Genomic DNA, 23,528 nt, shown 5'->3' on the forward strand with positions numbered 1-23,528 from the left:
AGGTCTCATGGAGTAGAATATAAAATCATAATTTTATGATTCAACTCTCCACCTTTATCAATCGAGAATATGTCTTAAAGTTTCCAAAATTACAATTTTTCCAACAAATATTTGATAACTACTCAATATATCATGTTTTAACCTCATTCTTAATATGTTTTAGGTGATTATCTGATGTTAATTGGGAACTTTATACTCTTAATCTTTTAAATTCATGTTTCAATGCTTAATAGCGCACCTAGGAGCAAAATGAGTGAAAATCGGAGCGTCGAAGCAAGTTGAAGGAGCCACACGGGCTACACCTTTTCATACAGTCAGACCACACGGTTGTGTGGTAGGTCGTGTCGATTTCACAAGATTGTGCACTGAACAGTGGAAAATCATGATTTTTAGATTTTTCAGGTATTTTAATACGTATATATGACAAAAAAATAAGATATGAGAGGGTCGTTAGAAAATACTCAAGAAAACAACTCGAGAAACACTATTGAAGCCGAATTTAAAGTAAATTTCCGTCAAGATTGAAGATTTCCAGTTGATTTCTTAGGAAGTTATCATGAGTTTCTTTTATTCTTTCAGTTATATTGTATATTTGATTTTTCTCTTTTCGAGCATGGCCTAATTTTTTAAATACCTAGAGATGATGAACTCTATGATGAATTATGTCGTTTGATTTCTACTTTACGCAATAAATATTTATTTCTTGTTCTCAAATATGTGTGCTTCATTCTTGGTTTGATATTTCTAGAGTACTAATCCATGTTCGATGTGCTTAAATTGGTGGTTGAATAAACCCTATTTAAGGTTAGATCTTCGGTAATTGAATGAAGTTGCATACAATTTCAGAAATAGGATGACATAAATTTACCAGATTAGAGTCAAATCTAATGGGGAATTCAAAGAATGAGTTAATGTAATAATAGGGGTTTTAATTAGAAAGAAATTTCAATTAATCAACCTAGAGTAAGTTTCTCTTATGCTCGAAAGAGATATTAGCATAATTTAGGGATTTCTACAGATCAAGGTGCTAAGTAAAGAAATTGTATAATATAGATTGATAGTGACAGATGAAATCTAGGCGGATTCTTTCCTGGGTATTGTTCCATTTTTTGGTTGTTATTCGATTCTTTTCATGTTTTTTTCTTTGTCGCGTTCGTTAGTTAATTAAATTAGTTGATATTAGTTTTAATCGATTGTTTGAATTAAGCGGTTAAATAATAAAAAGACAGTAATTACTAGTACTTGTAGTCCTCGTGAGAATGATATATTTGCTCGCCATAACTATACTATTAATTGAGGTGCACTTGTCTTAGTAAAATTTTTAGTTAGTTTCGTGACCATTAAGTTTTTGGCGCTATTGTCAGGGACTAAAATATTAGGAAAACTTTATTTTTATTACTTTAACCCTTTTTTTATTTTAATACTTTTATTTTTAATTTAATTTTAGATCTTGATTCACTTTTGTTTGATTCTTACAAGTTCCTTTGGTTTATGACTAGAGGCAACCCGTCAAAACCATTAGTTTTTTATATTGAGATTGAAAATGTTGCTCACAAAAATCGGAAAGAGGTTAGAGAAGCAAGGCAATGTCAACAACAGATTTTTATATATGATCAAGAGCAAAAGGACATTACTGTGGAGATGAATATTAATTCTAGTAATTCGGAACTTCCTACACACCCTTCTCCTCAGACTATGTATGACTATACTAAGCCCACTCTGATTGGGGCTGAATCGAGTATTGTCAAACCGACTGTTGTTACAAATAATTTTGAGATTAAGCCGAACACAATTCAGATGATGTAGGAGTATGTTCAGTTTGATGGGTTGTAAGATAAAGATTTGAATGCTCATTTAGCTAACTTTTTGGAGACCTGCGACACATTTAAGATCAATGGCGTTACTAATGATGTCATATGCCTACAGTTGTTCCCATTCTCTTTGAGGAACAAAGTGCAACAGATGTTGAATTCACTTCCACGGGGTTCCATCACTACTTGGGCTCAAATGATTGAAAATTTATGTTGAAGTATTTTCCACCAGCTAAAACAGTCAAGTTGAGGAATGATATCTCTTCTTTTACTCAATTTAAGCTTGAGACATTGTATGATGCATGGGAGAGACTTAATGATCTATTGAGAAGGTGTCCTCATCATGGATTACCTTTGTGGCTTTAAGTTTACACTTTTTACAATGGTTTGAATCCTCGACTAGGAAAATAATTGATTCAGCAGCTAGCAGAACACTGAATAATAAAACACCTGAGGCAGCCCAATAATTTATTGAGGAGATGACACCGAATAACTATCAGTGACAAGTTATGAGTACAAAGCTTACCAAGACAGCCAGTGTTTCTAATATAGATGCAGTTGCTATGTTGGCAAGTCAAGTTGAAGCTCTTAGTAAAAAAAATTGATGGTTTGAGTTTTAGTAAACAAGTGAATTCGGTAATGCAATGTGATGCGACTGGAACGGGGATGATCAATTTGGAATGTTTGCCCTTCAAACCTAACATGGAGCATGAGCAAGTCGACTTTATGGGTAATAATTATAGACCTCAAGATAACCCCTATAGTAATAATTATAACCCAGATTGAAGGAATCATCCAAATTTTTCTTGTGGCGGTCAAGGAAATCAAAGGTCACCACCCCCTCTGAGTTTTCAGCAACCTTATCAGCAAGAAAAGAAGTTGAATCTTGAAGAGATGTTAACTAAATTTATTTTAGTATCAAAAACTCAATTCCAAAACACTGAAATAAATTTGAGGAATCAGCAGACATATATTTAGGGTCTCAAGAATCAGATTAGCCAGCTTGCTAAATTGGTTTCAGAGATGCAGCAAGGTAGTTTACCTAGTAACACTAAAACCAACTCAATAGAGCAAGTCCACGCAATCACTTTACAAAGTGAAAAGGTGTTAGCTGAGCCTAAAAAGAAGTTGAATCTAGAAGCTATTGAGAAAAATGATGGGGTTGAGAAATGTAAGAAAGAACATAAGTCGGTGGTCAGAGAATACAAACCACAAATTTCATATCTGACAAAGTTGAAGAAAAACTGCATGGGCAAACAATTTGGTAAATTTCTTAAACTTTTTAAACAATTACATATTAACTTACCTTTTGTTGAAGCTTTTTCACAGATGCCCAAATATGCAAAATTTTTAAAGGAGTTGTTATAAAATAAAAAGAAGTTAAAAGAGCTATCCACTGTGGACTTAAATACTCAATCATTCTCCAAAACAAACTACCCACTAAGCTGAAGATCTAGGGAGTTTTACTATCCCTTGTTTTATTGGTAGTTTATCTGCTAAAAAAGCATTGGCTAATTTAGATGCTAGTATAAATTTAATGTCTTATAAAATGTTCAAACAACTTAGTCTCAAGGAACCAAAACCCACTAGGATGAATATTCAATTAGCTGACATATCTGTTAAATATCCTAGGGGTATTATTGAAGATGTACTTGTGAAAGTAGATAAATTCATATTCCCTATTGACTTCGTTATACTATACATGAATGAGGATATTAAGGTACCTATGAGTTTAGGTCTACCCTTTTTAGCCACTACTAGAACTATTATTGATGTGGGTAATGGTGAATTTGTGTTTAGGGTAGGTGATAAAGATGTTATTCTTCAAGCACGTAATGTTGTGAGAGTTTCTAGTTAGCGAGACGATACTCGTTATTCTGTTGATTTTATTAATCATGTGGCTCAACATTCTTTATAGGAAATTACTCATAAAGACATGTTAAAATTGTGTCATGTTCAAGGTGATAGAAGTCAAAGGACATGTGAAGAAAAATAGTACAGCTCGATGAATTAGATGAATGATGAATAAAGGCCTATTAGAACCCAAGAATGTATAAACAAGTAACAAAGTAACATAATGGTGTGCATTTAAAAAGGACAAACCAATTCAAAGTTGGAGACAAAATGTTGCTAGACAATTTAGATCCACGAATGTTCTTTGAAGATCTTAAGTCAAGATGGTTGAATCCATTTATGGTAAAAACACATACTCCCATATGGACAAACTGAGGTAACACACCCTGAATATGGAATGTTTAAGGTAAACAGCCATCAACTTAAAATTTATCTAAATGGTGATATTGATAACGAGAGAGAGGAGCTCCAACTCCAAAATTTGAATTAATTGTGTTTGAAAAGGGAAATCAAGCTTAGACTCTAAATAAGCACTTTTCGAGAGGTAACCCGAGTGTTTTTTTAATTTCATTTATTTGTGTTGTATTTTTATTATTTTATTATTTTATATTTATTTTTATTAATTCTAAAAAAAAGACCACACGGTTTGAGGTAGACCAAACAACCTAGTGGCATGGTCATGTGGCCTACACGGCATGGGCACACACTTACGTGCACATGAGGAATGGATTAAATCGAAGCCACACAGCTCTAGAGAGTCACACGGCTTGGCGACACGGCCATGTGACCCACACGTCCTTGCATGATCGTGGGAAAAGCGAACAACAAATCCACACGATCTGAGTAAAGAAACACGACCTAGACACATGAGCTTATTACACACTGTGTAAATACTAGAGTAATTTTTAAAATCATTTTATAACTCATACGGGTTCAGAGAGTCACAAGGCTTGGCAACATGCTCATGTGTTTTCAAATACATGGTCGTGTGATGATTTGACTGGATTATTATGAGTCATACGACCTCAATGACGTACACAATTGAACGACACGACCGTGTAACCTAACACAAGCTAAATAGATGATCGTGCCATCCGTTTCTGAAACCATAACTTTTATTTTCACCCATTCTCACCCATTTTCCTATTTTATGCCCCCAAACCTCTCCACACATTCGCCATCGGTTTACTACTACACGTCGTCTTCTTCTTGCCATTATTTGTCCCATTGTCTATTGTTCGCCACTAACACTGACAATTCCTTCCCTTTTTCTTCCTCCTCCTTTTTTCTTTCCACTGTCGTTCACTTACACTGTAGATCACCCTCCAAACCCCCATCGCACCGCCCAAAGACCACCATTTCATCCTCCCCTGACTCCTCCTTTCACACAATCGTTGTCCAAACAAACCACAATCTTTTGTTCTTTACCATTCTCATCTGTATTTTTATTTTATTTTATCTATTATGTTTACTTTTCTCTTTATATTGTTTTCTATTGTATATATATATTATGCATCATTCTAATTAATTGCAATTCTTATTTTAGGTACATAATGACAAATACGATAAGTAAGACTAAGGTACTTATCCCCTCCTCTAAAAGGCGAAAAACAGTAGGTGCATCTTTGTCTTCGTCTTAGACCATGAACACCAAATTCCTATTTTTCCAATTCAGTCCAGGACCATATGAGGACCAATACCAACAATTGAAGGAGCGACCCTTAGGAGTGGGTTGATGCATTGATTGGGATGCTCTATAGGTAGTCAATTTTTCTGTCTGAATCTATGTGTTGATTAACACAACACCATGAGACTGGTTCTTTACCATTATGGAGCCTACTTACGCAGAACTCACACTAGAATTTTGCTCTACCTTTTTTTTTTACAACTGACTATATCACGGTGGGATCAGCCACGTATTATTTTATTCTAACTAGGGGGTACAATGCATTACTTAACCCCTGCTTTATGATACATCCATGTCATATTGCCAAAATTTATTCCACGTCCATATTTCCAGGCACGTCCATCGATCGACTCCACGTTGTTGGTTCGTTATTGCCAAAATTGATTCGCCATAGAACCTAAGTCAGTCGAAGGTAACATCCTTAACCCTTTCTTTATGATACATCCATGTCATATTGGTACACACAATGACTAGACGAAAAGAAAGCACGGGGTCATAAGTATCGTGGACACATATTTTTTATGGAACATGGATAAGCGTCACCCGATTGATGTGGCATATTTTATGGCTCACTTTTATCGTCACAAGTTGGACCATCACATGAAGGGACCGATCTGTATGGGTCCCTATGTGACTCACCTAGCAAAGTATTTTGGACTTCTCGATACTCTAGAGTAGTCCTCCTCCTTGAGTCTGGTCGGATAGATGGTCCCTCAGGGATTGATTATTATGAACCACATGCGGATGATCCACCGTCATCCCAAAGTTGGTCCAAACCGGTTTACATTGCTTTGTCTGGATCCGCAAGATGAGCATAAGGAGCTTCTGGACGATAACCCACCTAAACGTGCAGACCCATTTTGACCCATTCCTCCATTAGTAATTCTATAGCTGTACATACTGTCATGCTTGAGGACATATATTGCACACAGCAATAGCAGTCAAAGCAGGTCAGTCACTTACAATAATAGTAGGATTGTATGAAGGCATATTTACTGCAGTTGTGCCAGAACTTTCATCTTTCGTCACCAGTTCGCACTACTAACCTAGAGCCTCTCGATCATGATATTCCTCGCAATGTCGATTAGTGATTCTACCTAGTTTTATCTTCTATTTATCGTTCTTTTTATTTTTATTTGTACTTTTTTATTGTTATTTATTTTTCTTCTTTTCCTGATTGTTATATTTTTGATGCACTTTATTGTTATTGTTATTGTTATTGTTATTGTTATTGTTATTGTTATTGTTATTGTTATTGTTATTTCAATTGTTTTTCTGTTTATTCTGTTATCTTTTTATCTTATCTTACTTTTGTCTATTTTCTTATTACTATGCATGGAATGAAGTAATTAATTTAGGGTCTCTTATATTTTTAGATTTCACTATCTCTGCCAATTTATCCAAATTTAGGGCAGTTCCAATTCTCTTCCTCTCTTTCTTATGATACTTTGCTTATTGTGATTAATTTTGTTTGTATATTGAGGGCGATGTACATCTTAAGTGTGGGGAGAATTTTGTATGTTATGTGATATAGTCATTGAATTGTTGTTTGTGTTTAAATAATTTCCTTAAGTCTTATATTAGAGTTAATTTTTCTAAATTTGGAGTTTTTATTGTTCTATTTGGGATTAATTTGTGGATTTTTATGCTTGGTGTTATTTATACTTTAAGACACGAGAGAGTCAAGCATGATAAGTCATTTTCAGAAAACTATTATTTTAGGTTGTCTCTCTGAACTGCAGCATTATCTTAAATTTTAAATTTATAAGTTTGACATCAAAACCATAATTTTTTTTGTGAGCTTTTTAGCCTATAGAGCATCTACTTTTTCATGCTCGTTTTATTTTGGTTGTGAGTATATCAACTAGATTTGTTATTCTAGAACTTGTTTCGGTTATACATGTTGAGACCAAATTATCAATTTAATATACGGAGATGATAAAGGCCCTTAGGGTTTAACCTTTAAACAATTTACCTATTGTATTATCCCCTAGTAAACCCTATTGATCCTAATCCATTTTTTTACTTATCAATCATTCATGTTAACCCAAAAACCACATTAATTTTGCAAATCACCCTTTTTATTGACTCCCTTTTTGTTTAGATTCAATTTGGTTAGTTGCTTGACTATGATTTATCATTTGTATTGTCGAATTTCTCTTTGTTCTAGAAAAACCAAAAAAAAAAGGAAAAAAATTTGAGTGATCTTGATCAATTAAGAAATTCACATTTAGGTTATAAACCTTACTATCTTATTTAAGCTTGAATCGTTACTCTCACCTTTTGTATAAAAGCTCACATCTGCTCTTTATTTCAAATTGATGTAAATTCTTTTAATTCAACAGATGATTTTTTTGGTTTGGTAACCTATCAATTCGACTCTCGATTGTAAACACCTTTTATGACTTTTTTTTGTACCCTTAACCTAAGCCCCGTTACAATCTCGTAAAGACCTCTTGATTGGTGTGTAATCTCATTTCTATAATTGTGGAGATTTGATTTTTAAGCAAGTCTATGATAATAACATTTCTTGTTTGACTATTGAGTGCACATTACTTGAAATTTAAACACCTTGAGTGCTTTGAGTGAACCTTAGTGAGGGTGTTAATTCTTGTTGAGTTTGAATTTCAGATAATTATTGAGATAGGAGAGACGCCTATATTTTTAAGCCTTAAAATTTTCTACTTGGATTGCTTGTGTTTTGTAGTGGTTTAAATTTCCATTGCATAATTATCTATAGATTACCCTAAGACATTGTTGATGAAAACAATAAATTAAGGGAAGTTAACATGAATGTGGGTTGAGAATTTTTCTTGAGGATAAGTAAACATTTAAGTTTGGGGATATTTGATAAGTGCTAAAAGTAACATGTTTTAACCTCATTCTTAACACGTTTTGGGTTATTATCTGATGTTAACTGTGAATTTTATACTCCTAATCTTTTAAATTCATGTTTAAATACTTAATAGAGCACTTGAAAGCAAAATGAGCGAAAAAATGATAAAAAATCGGAGCGTCGAAGCAAGTTGAAGGAGCCACACAAGCTACACCTTTTCATACAATCAGACCACACGGGTGTGTGATAGACCGTGTCGATTTCACATGATTGTGCATTGAACAACAGAAAATCACAATTTTTAGGTTTTTCGGGCATTCTAATATGTATATATGACAAAAATAAAAAGATATGAGAGGGGCATCAAAGAAACTCAAGAAAACAACTCAAAAAATATCATTGAAGTCGACTTTGAAGCAGATTTCCATCAAGATTGAAGATTCCTAGTTGATTTCTTAAGAAGTTATCATGAGTTTCTTTTATTCTTTCGATTATACTGTATATTTGATTTTTCTCTTTTGAAGCATGAACTAATTTTCTAAATACATATGAGAGATAAACCCTACAATGAATTATGTTGTTTAATTTCTATTTTACGCAATAAATACTTAGTTTCTTATTCTCAATTATGTGTGCATAGTTCTTGGTTTGATATTTCTAGAGTATTAATTCATGTTCGATGTGCTTAAATCGGTGGTTGAAGAAAACCATTTTAAGATTAGATCATACGTAATTGAGTGGAATTGCATACAATCCTAGAAATAGGACGACATAAATCTACCGAATTAGAGTCAAATATAATAATAAGGGAATCCATAGCACGAGTTAGTGTGATAATAAAGGTTTTAATTAGAAAGAAATTTCAATTAATCAACCTAGAGTGAGTTACTCTTATACTCAAAAGAGATATTAACATAATTTAGGGATTTCTACGGATTCAAGTGCTAAGTAAGGAAATTGTGTAATTTAGATTAATAGTGACAAATGAAATCTAAGCAGATTCTTTCTTGGGTATTGTTTTGTTTCTTGGTTGTTATTCGATTTTTTTCTCATTTTGTTCTTTGTCGCGTTCGTTAGTTAATTAAATTAATTAATATTAGTTTTAATCGATCATTTAAATTATTCGGTTAAGTAATAGAAATATAGTAATTATTAGTATTTGTAGTCTTCGTGGAAACGATATATTTACTCATCGTAACAATAATATTAATTGATAGATGTAATTAACTTAATCAAATTTTTAGTTAATTTCATGACCATCTATTACAAATATTTTTTGGAAATATAAAATTTATAATAGATAAATATCGCTGTCTAAAAATATAAGAATTCTAGTTATCTTAATATTGCGGTGGACGTTGTAGGCCCAGCCCACGTGATGCGTGTACAATGTGGCCATATTTGTAGAAAAAATTAAAATAGCAAATCAGTAAGAATAGAAAGATCCTTGGGAGAACGCCCCTCACACCTCAACTTTCAGTTCGCTCCAAAGTCCAAACGAGTAACGGGTGAGCCAACCTTTTTTGTTTCTTTTTATCTCATTTATTTCTTGCTCTTCGGTTTCCGCTCTTAAATAATACAAATTCTTCTACGCCACCGGACTCACTGAGTAAAGGAAACAATAACCGAAATGGTCTTGGACTCGGAGCTAATCGCCCGACTCTGGGAGTTCTTGGGTGAATCGGACCTCAACACCACAACTACAGCAATCGTGCGGCGGAGATTGGAGGAAGATTTCGGTATTGATTTGACGGACAGGAAGAAGTTTATTAGGGAACAGGTCGATTTATATCTCCAAAACCAGTTCGAAAATGCCGAAGAACAACAACAACAACAACAAAATGAAGATGATCAGACGGCTAAGATTAAATCAGAGGAAACCGACGGCTCTGATTCGGACGACGAAGAGGAGGAGCACGAAAGAGCGAAGAACAAAAAGGCTACCTCAAAGAAACGGTCAGTTATTATTAATGATTTAGTAATTATACTGAATTTTACGCAATAGTAATTAAAGGGAATGCACGTTACTGTTTTTCTTTTTGAAAAGATTTAGAGAATGCTTTGTTTAGAAGTTAATTGTGAGGTTACGTTGCTTATGGTTATGCTTTAGCTTTAATGGTGTGCTATGTTTTTTTTTTTAGATTTTTTAAAATTTTTTAACAATGCATGTTTAATCGGAGAAAATGTTTTGAATGGAGAAATTTGACAGAGGCTGTTTGTATTTAATCTGAACAGGTTTTTAATTTAAATCCAACTCAGTGAGTCATTGCAGTGGAAGTCATCTTACAAGGTTGATTAATCATAGTTCTGTAAATAAAAGAAAAATAATAACGATAATGATGCGATTTTTTTTTCTTCTTTTTTATGTCTCAAAAAAGTGAAGGAGACATATGTGTCTCGGATTCTATTTTTACTTTTAGAAACATGATATTTCTTAAAATTTCCCCAATTTTGATTTGGAAAAAGCTTAAGCAAATATATTTTGCCAATGAGGCCTTGTTGGCAAAGGCTGAGGTGTTGGGTCCTTGAGTACCTAAGTTTGAGTCTCCAGTCCCACCATGCACAGTTGCCATGTGTGGGTTTTGTCTGGTTATATACTAGTTCTTTTCCGTTTGTGCTTTGTGTTGATTTAATTCTACTTTATAGTTGCTCGGTATGTATCTGTTGTACTTGAGATGTACTCTATTTGTACTTCTAAACTCTCAAAAAAAAAAGTTTTGGAGCTTTGACCAACTGTAATGAATTGCTTAACAGTGAAATTGTTTGAAAATGCTTTAAGTATGATCTCACCAGGCAATTTGATTTCCAAGTTCATGTGTTCTTATTTGCCCTTTGACGCAATTGATCTTATGGAAACATTTTTTTCCTCTTGTCCCCCTTTGTCTTATAAGTTATAGTAAGACATTTGCTCTTCACCTGGAAACAATCCCTTTCAATTTGTGGTGCTGCTACATAAATTTTAAAGAAGAAAGTTGTGTTGTGTTGACTGCAATGCTTTAAAACAAGTGCAAGCTACTATATGTTCTCTCATTGTGGTTTAAATTTGGCCTCTAGAGCAAGAAACATGGGTCCCTTTCTGCTTAGTGGTATGTGTGTTTAAGCTCAGGTTATGTTATACAAATATTATGCCCATAAGTTGCAGTATGTTTTTTCCTTCCTTCTTTTTCGTGACTTAATCTGTTTAATTAGACTCTTGAAGATTCTCGACAATCTAAATTTTCATGTTCTCATTCTTTGATGTTTTGGGGCTGGGAAGAAGGAAATAGGTGAGCTTGAACTTGTAACAAATGCTGACTCCATATTCTCCTTTCTAACAGGATAAGGTTAGTTTTTCCTAAGGATGTCTTCCAGGTTGCTTTCAATGATTTCTTATGTAAGTTGCATTAAGTCTTACATGTTGGACAGACTTCTTGCTTCACTTTTGAACCAATAATATATTGTTTTGTAATATTAGCTAACAACAATTGCTGCTCTACCACCTGAGTGGCAGGACTCAATGAGTGGCTTTTGATAAAGCTTAAACATTTTCATTTCATGTGGAACAGTGAGCATATTTTAATGTGAGTTTTGCGTGAATTGTTGATATTGCACCAGCAGCTTAAAGTCTCTCTCAGATTTTGCTTAGAGCATCCGTAGAATATACCTACACTAAGACTTTCTGTTTTACGCTGTCTTGCAAGCTTTGGAGTTTAGTAGGGCACTTAATCAGTGATTGCATTTGCCATCAATCTTATAGTTGTTAGTTTATGAATTTATTATTGTTGCATTCTATAATATAGGTCAAAAGGAGTCAATAGTGAAGGTAAGAGAAGAGGAGGTGGTTTTAACAAAGTAAGCAGACTTTCCCCACAACTTCGGGAACTTTTAGGAGTCCCTGAAATGGCGAGGACTGAGGTAACTTGAAAATATCTTGAAATTTCTTTTCATTTTCTTCTTTGTTAATTTCATGATTAAGTCAAGGAGCTGCTTTGTTCTAAACTTTCTGTTTTATAATGGTGCTAGGTGGTCAAGCAAATGTGGGTTTATATTAGAGAGAAAAATTTGCAAGACCCAGTTAACAAGAAAATATAATTTGTGACGAGCCATTGCATGCACTTTTTGGTGTTGAATCCATTGACATGTTTCAAATGAACAAAGCCCTGTCAAAGCACATCTTGCCCTTGGATTCAGACGAAGGTAAATAACCTATCTGTCCCTTCTACCATTTTGCTTTTGTTAAACTATTTTAGATAATGTCAGTTATATTAGATTTTGGGCTCAAACTTTACTCTTTTGAAACTTGTAAGTAAAAACTGCCGACTCCTACAGAATTGGCTAGGAACTAGGAATTGTATTGGAAATCAGAAAAAACAATTATTAATTGTAAATTTTTAATGTCACTCTCTCTCTTTCTCAGGAAACCAGGGCCTTGAATAAGTAAATAAAGGAAGAATACTTTTGTTTCTTGACCCATATGCTGCAAATGTCTTGTAACTCAAACCCATCTTTTATCTAATATGATGTGCTGAATTTGTTTCAGTCAAGTCAATGGAGAGGGAAAAACCAAGAAAGCATGAGAGAGAAGAAGGTATAGATAGTGAATGACTAAATTAACGTCTTCTCAAGAACTTATTTGGCATTGATAATTTGATATATGAGGAGTATGTCTCATGCTCACAGCTTGTCTACCATTGTACTATTAGCAATACCTTGCACCTCAGGATTTGCTTTTTCTTAATTAAATTGAGGAAAAATAGTTTTGTTTCTTGTGCAATATGCTGCTATAACTTGAACCTACCTATTATCTAATATATGTGCTAAATTTACCTATATCGGCTTTCATGTTATTGTTGTTCCAGTCAAGTCAACGGAGAAGGAAAAGCCAAGAAAGCATGAGAGAGAAGAAGGTATGGATAGTAAATGACTAAATTAATGTCTTCTATACAGGACTTGTTTTGCATTGATACGAGGAGTTAGAATGCCTTATGCTTGCATCTTGTCTACCATTGTACCATTAGCAATACCTTTCACCTCAACATTTGCTCCCCACTATTGCACGGTTCATAAAAAGGTCTTTTTACTGTTGTTTCTCGAAAGAATGCTCTCTTTAAGTGATGTTGCCAGAGATACTTTTGCAGCTAATTCTGGCTTTGCCGCATCCATTTAGATACAGAGTCAGAATGTTGCTCTGTATGCCCTTTTTGTTCACGTATTTCTTTATATGTGTCCTAAACACGTTTTGAATGAGGTTTCCAGCAGTTATTATTACATGTTTTGTCTAATCCTTAACCCTGCAATGTGATGATCCCTGTAACCTTCATTTCATTCTTGTGCATGCACGTATCTCACTATTTTCAAAATTATTGGTTCTTACTGTTTCCGTTGCTGTCCATTTTGGTCGTTTCAGATCCAGATGAAGCAAAAGGAAAGGAAAAGCGACAGAAGGGATTTCTTGCTCCTCTTCAACTTTCAGATGCTCTGGTAAAATTTCTTGGTACTGGAGAAAATGAGCTTACACGGGCTGTCGTGATCAAGAGAATGTGGGATTACATAAAAGAAAATAACCTCCAGGTATATCATTTGCCCACCCAGCAAAAAAATATACAATATTTATATACCACAGTAGTGAGTAGCAATGTTCTAGTCATCATTCATAAATGCATTAAAATACTAGGTTTGTAAAATAACAAGAAAATTTATATTCTAAACATAGCATTGGTTCAATGAAGGATCCAGCTGACAAGAGGAAAGTAATATGTGACGAGAAGCTGAAAGAGCTGTTCGAGGTTGAAACCTTCCATGGGTTCACAGTTACAAAACTCTTGGCTGCTCATTTTCTCAAGAGTTGAGCTGACCAGACCAGACCAGACCAGACCAGAGCGGGGTTTTTGTAATTGTAAGAGAAACAAGGGATTCCATTAATTGTTTTATTAGTTGAGGCCTTGCGTTTTATTAATTTAAGGTAAAGAGTTGTTTGGTTGACAAACATACAACCGATCAGTAGCTACAGCTGAAGTTTTTATAACTTGTTTCAAAGTTCCAACAGGAAAATAAACTGTCAAATTCAATTTGTTTAGAGCTCAAGTTTTATAAGATTAACTTGCTTCAGATTTAAATAGGGAAATAAACTGTTAAATTCATTTTGTTTAGGCATCAAATAAATAATAAAAGTACGAATAATTTTAGATTTGGAGCTCAAATTAATTCATATATTAATATTAGTAAGAGAATTATCATTATGTACGACCATTACATTTGCTCACTCTTTGAAAATTTACAGTGCGTTTGGTTCGCTGTATTGGATTAGAGGTGTATTGGATTAGAGGTGTAATAGCAAATCAACTGTTTGGTTGAATGTAATGGAACAGAGGTGTAATAGTAATCTTGTGTTTGGTTGAATGGAATAGAGGTGTAATAGCATAATGAAAAAAACTAAAATGACTAGAATACCCTTAACATAAATTTGTTTTGGTAAATGATTATTGTTATTGTTATTTAAATTTTAATAAGATTATTATTATCAATAATAAATATTTTAATCATATTTAAACATAATTATTATTAAACCCATTTTAATTAAAATATATAATTTCATAAAATTCTTAATAATTAGCAGAAATTTGATTTGGTAATTATTGTTATTGTTATTTAAATTTTAATAAGATTATTAATATCAATAATAAATAATTTAATCATATTTAAATATATTATAATTAAAATATATAATTTAATAAAATTCTTAATAATTAATATTCTTATATGAATTTACTCAAATCATAATATATGATACTGTAAAATATAAATTAACATAATTATTATTAAATATATTATAATTAAAATATATAATTTAATAAAATTCTTAATAATTAATATTCTTATATGAATTTACTTGAATCATAATATATGATACTGTAAAATATAAATTAACATAATTATTATTAAATATATTATAATTAAAATATATAATTTAATAAAATTCTTAATAATTAATATTCTTATATGAATTTACTCAAATCATAATATATGATACTATAAATGAAAATTTGAAATAATTAATATTAAATATATTTTATTTAAAATATATGATTTAATAAAATTTAAAATAATTATAACTAATAAATTATATTTTATGAATTTGTATAATTTAAAATAATAATTATTACATATAATTTAATAATTAATATTAAATTTCATAAAATTCTTGATAATAAATTTTCTTATATGAATTTATACAATTTAAAATAATTAATATTAAATATAATTTAACAGTGATATATAATTTCATAAAATTCTTAATAATAAAATGTTCTTATATGAATTTACTAAAATCAATATATAACTTGAGAATTATATTCTGCATAAATATAATTAACTTATATTAAGAAAATGTTAGATGAAAATGAAATTGTACATCATAATCCATATGTTATATAGTTTTACAACATCAAAAAGTTTGAACATTAATATTTAATGGTGAGAAAGAAATCTTCTGACCCATTCCAATCGGGCAACAGAAGGTAAACTAAAGAAAACGATCATTTGAGTTGGATGATCGGGAATTTTACTCAAAGCATCATACCGCTGATCGTCGGTTAAACCTTCAATTGACCATAAGGCTGAATATAAATTTGAAGCTTTCTCTTCCATCTTTTCCTCTGACTTCTACTGAACTACCACCTCGGAGGCCATAGTCCTACTGATTTGATCGCCAACGGCCTGGATTTTTTCCCCCAACAAAGTGGCAGCCTCCTCAAATGAAGAATACACATTATCACGAGCATCAGATTTCTTCTTTCTCTTGTTTGGAGATGAGGAACCCCCTTGGTCTTTATCTCCTCGCGGATCTGTACCAGAAACATCCATGTCGTCTAAAGAGACGTCAGCTTCGCAGTCATAGAATGTGTTTCTCTCTTCATTCATATCTGTAGTACGTTCATCCTCAGCATGTATTTCTTCAAGAACATCAGTAGCTGTTTGAGCGTCTTTCCCAGTCGCCCGATCTCTTGCGTATATTGCAGTAAGCTAGTTGTAGTAAGGGAAAGAACGATGTCTGAACTGAGAGGCTTCTTCGTGACTCTAAAAAAAATGAGGAAATCATATTCGTTATAAGTTTTGTAAAAAAACAAATAAATACTTGAAATACATTTTACCTTTACATAGGATTCCCAAACTGCATCTTCAGCAACAACGAGCTGCCTATGCTCGTCCCAACCAAAACCACTGTTGTTTTGGCCATTAAGCATGTCGTAGACGACTGACCATTCCCTTTTTAGGCACCTAATCCGAGATTAAATATTTGGTTTCGCCTTCAACATTGCTCTTGGTAAAGCCTTTTCTAGCATTTTCTCTAGCTCGTTCAAATAACCGGCTTTGAACCCGGTATCAGTATTAAATGTTCCTACATTGTGCAAATCCACCATGCAAGAAACCAAGGCTGCATCCTCTTCTGGAACCCATTTTCTTTTGCTTCCTCGAGAAGCTTGAGAAGAAGCACCCGTTGGTGGAACACCTGACATATTGTTCTTAAGAAAAAAAAACAAATTAACATTATTTACTATTTTGAATATCATGAATCAAAAGGTGAACAGTTTATAATATTATATCGGTAGTTCAATACTAAATTTAAATTTATAACACATGCTGAATGAAAAGATAATTAAATTATAATTCAACAAAGTTTAGTACAATACAGAATTTTAATCAAAGACCACCAAAGTTTCATAAACTAGATACATAAAATAACATCAACAAATCAATTCAAACTCAATTTGTCCCTAAACCTAACTAATTTCTAGATGCTTGCCATTCATCGAACATTTGGTTGGCTAGTTCCATCCTCCAAGTAGCCCAAGCATCCGATGGATGAATATTTGTGATATTCGGTTCATCGTCATCCACCACATTAGTAGGTAATCCTTCTCCCACTTCCGCTTCGATGGGATCAATACTCATATGGGTTCGAATAAAATTATGGAGCAAACAACATGCAATAATAATTCTATTGTGCACCCTTACAGGATAAAACGATGGACTCCTAAGTATTCCCCATCTAAGTTTTAAAAAGCCAAAGCATCTTTCAATGACATTATGTGCTGAGGCATGTTTCATATTAAAAAACTCTTGCGAAGAACTTGGCTGATAACCCTGACGCCACTTGTTCAGATGATATCGCTGTCCTCTAAATGGTGCAAGAAATCCCTCACAATTTGTGTATCCAGCATCAACTAAATAATAATAACCTATAAAATAAATTTTTATAAAAATGATTAATTCAGCAAACAAAGTTTTATATTATAATTAAAATAATTCAAATTCCTCTAACTATACACTGTACCATGAGGAACTTTTAGTCCATGCCTTCTACTAATGGCATCTCGAAGCACCCGTCCATCGGCAACTGAACTTTCCCAACCAGGAAGAACATAAACAAATTGCATCTCAGGTGTACAAACACCTAGCATATTTGTTGCTATGTCACCTTTTCGGGTTCAATATCAAAGTTTATCAACTGTTGGCACCCTAATCTTGATGTGGGTTCCATCAAGAGCACCTAAGCAATTCTATTTCACATGATATAAAACCTTGAGTTAGAATACTAATTTAAATCTAAGTCAACTAAATGTTGTACAAGCTATATATAAAACTCAGTCTAATACCTTAAACCATTTCCACCTTGTGTCAGAAGACTCGGATGTAATTGGCTCCGGCTTTTTAAATAAGACATCTTGTAAGCGTATGACAGCATTTAAAACACTATGAAATGCTCTGCTTACAGTTTCCCCGGACCTTCTAAAGTGATGCTTGATAACTCGATTTTTAAGGTGATGGGAGATGATATGTAAAAACATTGCTACTTGCTCATCAACAAGCGTGAACCTTGACGACTTCAATCCCCCTATCGATTCTAACATCTCACATAGTTTAAAAAAGGCAGTTCTATTCATCCTAACTTATTCAATACAAGTCTCGTCACTAGCATATACAAGCCTCTTCACATAATCCCGTTGTGCATAAAAATCTACGGTATAGGACCTAATCCTTGGTCTATAAGTATGTAGGCTAAGGCTGGCACCCATTCTAAATAAGAACCAAATCGCGATTCTACAGATTTCCAACCAAATTGTCAATGCAGCACCGATTCTTTTACGCCTCACACTTTGTGCAATTAAGGGCAAATGAGCCATTACTGCGCCATATTAAAATTAGAACTCAGTATCAATCCCCTCATACTTTAGAGATGCAAATTTATTAAAATAAATATCATATAAGATATCTTTTTCAATTAATAAAATAGATAATTCATTCAATTTTTGTTGAGATATTGTTAATCTTCAGTAAGATTTTATCAATTGTTGAGATATTGTTGAGATATTGTTCAGATATTGTCATTTTATAATTTGATAATTTATTTGAAAATAATATTATGATCAATTTGAATTAAATAAGGAATTTGAATATTATTAATTTAATAACAATTATATAAGCATCGAAATTGGAACTTGATTGATTGTTTATATAAGTACCGAATTATATTTTAATTAAAATATGAAGATTTAATCTTAAATTTGGATATTATATAAGCATCGAAATTGGAACTTGATTGATTGTTTATATAAGTACCGAATTAGGTTTTAATTAAAATATGAAGATTTAATCTTAAATTTGGATATTATATAAGCATCGAAATTGGAACTTGATTGATTGTTTATATAAGTACCGAATTATATTTTAATTAAAATATGAAGATTTAATCTTAAATTTGGATATTATATAAGCATTGAAATTGGAACTTGATTGATTGTTTATATAAGTACCGAATTATATTTTAATTAAAATATGCAGATTTAATCTTAAATTTGGATATTATATAAGCATCGAAATTGGAACTTGATTGATTGTTTATACATAATTTAAAAATAGAGAGATTATTATATAAAAAAGCCTTGTAAATTAATTCAATAATTATTTGAGTCTTTAATAAGACATTACCAGAATTATATTCTATCCAATAATTGAAGCGGAGTGTATTGAAGGATGTTTTATTAGATGGGGCTATCGAAGTAGGCTTTCTTATTTCTTCTAAGGGAGCTTATAATCTTAGAACCATGGAAGAATGATTGAAATGACAATAGGTAATTATTTTGGTAACTTGGAGTGCTGCTGGTTTTATGTTCTGGTAATGTAATTTTTTTATGGTAGAGTTAACAATCTTGCCAGTATCATATTAGAGAGAATTAAGTTAAAAGGCTCATAGTTCTTCAATACTAATCTCAGTAACAGTAAAAAAAATTAAATAATTTAATTGCAAAAAAACTTACAGTGACTCAGTGAATACAAGAGGCTTAGTTATGGGTGGAGCAAGCAAGCCAAGGGACTAAGGGAGTAGTGCTAATGGCCGGAGGCGAAGCAAGCAAGGGAGGTTGGGACTAAGAGGTGAAAATAAAAATACAATTTCAATAATAAAAAAGAAGAAGAAAAAGTAAAGCAATACGTTTGAAGAAGTAAAACAACATGCCCATAACATAACGAATAAGAAACACATAAATAACATAACCCAACAAAGAAGAAAAAGCTAAATAGGAATATTTCATGATGTGTCATAGGAGAACACTAGCACTTCGAATTTAAAGGGGATATTAAATGACAACAATTCACCATTCACTTTAGTATACTTTAAATGACAATAAAATCAGTCGCTCGCAAAATAAAACCAATCAAATGCATTGCAAATAACTTCAATTAACACCAAGTGCTTTCTTTTACACAACAAATCAATAAGAACAACAGAAGAACACATGCAACCCCAAATCCCCCTTAAAAACGCATCTTTTCCTTTGATTAATTAATGCTTTTAACAATTTAAACCCAAAATGAAACAACTTCCAATTCCCTGTTAGAACGAACCAACAAAGCCTATATACTTAATCATGAAGTAAAGAAAAAAAGAAAAAAGAAATCACCCACTAATAAAAAACATAAAGGTCTTTTTTTTTAAATGGTGCAATATAAAATCAAAAGAGCTAAAAACCTCAGTAAATGAATGATATTAAGTTATTAACATACAAGGAATTAGAGACTAGAAACTCAATCACTGGAACCAGTGTGCATATTTCTCTTTCCCTCCACCTCTCTCAAACTCACTAAGGAATGCATATTTCTCTGCTCTGGTACGATCCCATTATCATTATGCAACATATATATATATATATATATATAAACCTCACTACCAACTAAAATTGAAAAGAGCACAGAACAACATATGTATATGGACTCTCCTACACATTTTCTGCCAAAAAAAGGCATTTTTATGATATCAACAGTGTGCAAACCAAATTTATTTTAGTAACTTTACATGATATCATAGGTTTCTACATGTGTCTGTGGCTAGTTAAACTATTTGTTTCAAAGAAAAGTTATTTCCTTTTGCTTAGAGTTGAAACGCAAAAAAGGGCAACTAATAAATGTATGTCCTAATTTCATCGGAGGAAATTTTGACAATGTTTCAGGACAGACATGCCTATGAAAAACAAACATAGGCAAAAAATACAGTTGAATAAATGCAAATTATCAATTCTTTGTCTCAATCAATTGGGGCATGATCCAGAATTGAAAACCAATAAAGCACATATTTGAATCAACATGCAGTGGCATCTATGCCAACACTTCATAACTACTCAACCACTCAACCATTTTGCTTATATCTAATGAAAATGCTAATCAGCCTCGAGACAATGGATTGAAAGAATAACATCATGAAAACAAATGCAAAACCAACCTTGCAAATCAAAAGGTCTTCTGTCTTTAAAGAATTTTCCTTCTAGCTCCTCCTGAAAGGAAATAAGATAACTTTCTCACACTCCAGACCAGAAGGTAAACAGCAAGGCAATAAAATTAAGAGAAAAGCAACATCTTAAAGACGAGTCATATAGCAATGAAGAGGCCCATAAGTGAAAGGGAGCAAAAGAGAAAAAGGGGATATTAAACACAGAAGAAAGGCATGGAATTATTTTACATGCTTTCAGTCACAAATTATATTGCTAAAAAATGCAGTAGAAAGTACAGTAATAAAGTATAAATTCAAAAGTTCCATTTATAAATGTGAAACTGAAACCGTAATGATCAAGTAATCCTTTAATAGTATGCTGTGCAGATATTGTTTCCTAAGCTAGAGAAGTTGAAACTATCTTCAATTGGCATTGAAAGAACATGGCTTCCCCAAGCATTTTGCTCAACTCAAAATTTGACAAGCTTGATCATTGAGGGTTGCGTCAACATAAAGCATGTGGTATCCGACTCCATGATTAAATATTTGCAGCAGCTCAAATGCTTGGAAGTAAGTGAATGCAAATGCATGCAGGAGATAATATCAACGGAGAAGCAGATCGAAGAAGCATTCTAAAACAGAGGATTAATTTGCTTCCCTCGATTGAACTCCCTCAAATTGAAAGATCTTCAGAAACTCGTTGGATTTTTCCATGAAGATTATACTGTTGACTTCCCAGCCTTAAAGATTCTTGAGATAGAAAACAGTCCAGACTTGAAGGCATTCATCCATAAATCTATCGACAAAGATAACCCTACTGGTGGAGTTTTGTTCAACGAAAAGGTATTGTTTTTAACGCAGTGAATTGTACCTTATTTCCATTTCTCTTGTTATAATTAACTCTTCTAATCATTTCTTCCACAGACATGAATACTGACATCAACTATATTACTTCTGTTAAATTCACCATCTCTAAACAACATAAATTCAAGGATTAACTAAACATAACAATAAAAAGAATTCAAAACCCCCAAAAGAACAAATCTTGCAAAGACCCAAAATTAAAAAAAAAAAGGAAACATGATTACATATGGCTTGTAAATTGAAGGTTTAGTTGACCTGTAATGAATATGGATTTCCTTTGAAATAAATTGAAGCCTTGAGTGGAGCCTAGAAAGAAGCAGAAATGGCGATAACTAGGCGCAGGCAAGGCAACCAAGAAGAGGAATAAATTAGGAGGAATGGAAAGCTTAAAAACCCAAAACACTAACCTGTAAATGACCAAATCCGGGCACAGTGCGATGAAGAAGAAGCTGTAATCAGAAAAGGGGAAACCGATTACATGCAGAATCAGCAGAGTGAAACAAATCTGGAGGGGATTAACTTACCAACAAGGAAATCGGCAGAGGCTAGAAGGAACAGAAGAGAAACGGGAAAGCAGATGGGAGGGTATAACAGGGATGGTAAACTTATGCGGCGCCTAATCTGAGCAAATGGGGTGTATTAGAAATCGGTGGATTTCACCGATTAAGTTAGTATTGTATTACAGGCGTAATAGAAAAACCATGAACCAAATAACGGCATAGAGGCGTCTTAAGTGGCCCCCACCGATTAGGGGTCTATTGGCTATGCCAATACACCCAACCAAACATGTTTATTATTTGAGGGTCCAAAACTAATTTTATTAAAAGCAAAAATTTGGATAAGTTTAGGTGGTTTGAGTTACAATTTTGCATGAGGGTTAAAGTATTTCTTGAGTATTTTTTTTTGTATTTCATATTAATTTTGATAATATGATGCATCTAGGTATTATTGATTCTTTTAAAATAACTAAATATTTTAAACTTCAAATCCAAAACTTAATTAAATTGTTTCAACCATGCCTCGACCTAGACTCTTAATAAAAAAATATGTCCTGAACTTTAATTAGAATTTTAATAGAAGATCCAATCCGATCCGACCTTAATTTACTTTAATTGTTTTATTTTTATTTTTATTCTCAAGCAAATAAGATTACATTTTTTTATTTTAAAATATTTATTTATTGAAAACAAAAACTTAATATATACATATATTAAGAGCAATTTTGTAAATATCTTAGGAAGAGGTGGATTTACCTCAAACCCAACCCCAACCCAACTAATTTTCCTAATTTCACCCAACTCGACCCACCCTAAAACTAATTTTCCAAAAAAGAAAAATCTAACTCGAGGAGATCAAATCGAATTGAAACCATAAAATTATGTTCCAACAATATCAATCAAATAACAATGACGAGGCTGCCAAAGTAGAGAATGAGAGAAGATTGAGTGCAATATATTCTTTATGTTCGTTTTACGGTTTATGTTCGAAGTTGGTGGCTGCCCCTCCCAACAATGTCATATCCAAGGTTTGAACTTAAGTCCTCCACTTGAGAGTGCAATGTGCCTTACCATTACACCCAACCACTTATTAATAGATTGAGTGTAATTTTTTGAACTTTTAGAAATTAATGTTTATTGAATTATATCATTACTTATTTAATAACATATATAATTTGAAAATCATGTCATATTGAATCGAGGTATACCATTTATTTTTTAGTTGAGATTGAGTCGA

At 32.6% G+C, this 23,528-nt stretch overlaps 1 protein-coding gene, 1 long non-coding RNA gene and 1 other non-coding gene across 3 annotated transcripts; 1 reads left to right on the plus strand and 2 right to left on the minus strand.

The window, feature by feature from the left end:
- Window positions 1-2,054: 2,054 nt before the first annotated feature.
- LOC121223871 (small nucleolar RNA R71) lies at window positions 2,055-2,161 on the minus strand. Its single transcript, XR_005921337.1, has one exon. It is a non-coding gene; the product is annotated as a small nucleolar RNA R71 (small nucleolar RNA).
- A 7,461-nt stretch (window positions 2,162-9,622) lies between these two features.
- Window positions 9,623-14,243, plus strand: LOC107913199 (protein TRI1). Its single transcript, XM_041103919.1, is given in 9 exon segments — window positions 9,623-10,144; window positions 11,506-11,511; window positions 11,968-12,082; window positions 12,191-12,248; window positions 12,251-12,364; window positions 12,708-12,755; window positions 13,027-13,074; window positions 13,575-13,738; window positions 13,897-14,243. Coding segments are annotated over 9 exon segments (999 nt in total). The 5' UTR covers window positions 9,623-9,818; the 3' UTR covers window positions 14,017-14,243.
- Window positions 14,244-21,425: 7,182 nt separating this feature from the next.
- On the minus strand, window positions 21,426-22,582 carry LOC121223020 (uncharacterized). Its single transcript, XR_005920351.1, has 4 exons — window positions 22,319-22,582; window positions 22,202-22,243; window positions 22,050-22,100; window positions 21,426-21,902 (listed from the first exon to the last, which is right to left on the minus strand). It is a non-coding gene; the product is annotated as an uncharacterized lncRNA (long non-coding RNA).
- Between the last annotated feature and the right edge of the window lie 946 nt (window positions 22,583-23,528).

The sequence above is a fragment of the Gossypium hirsutum genome, chromosome D11 (genome assembly GCF_007990345.1).
Source record: "Gossypium hirsutum isolate 1008001.06 chromosome D11, Gossypium_hirsutum_v2.1, whole genome shotgun sequence".
Lineage (NCBI taxonomy): Eukaryota > Viridiplantae > Streptophyta > Magnoliopsida > Malvales > Malvaceae > Gossypium > Gossypium hirsutum.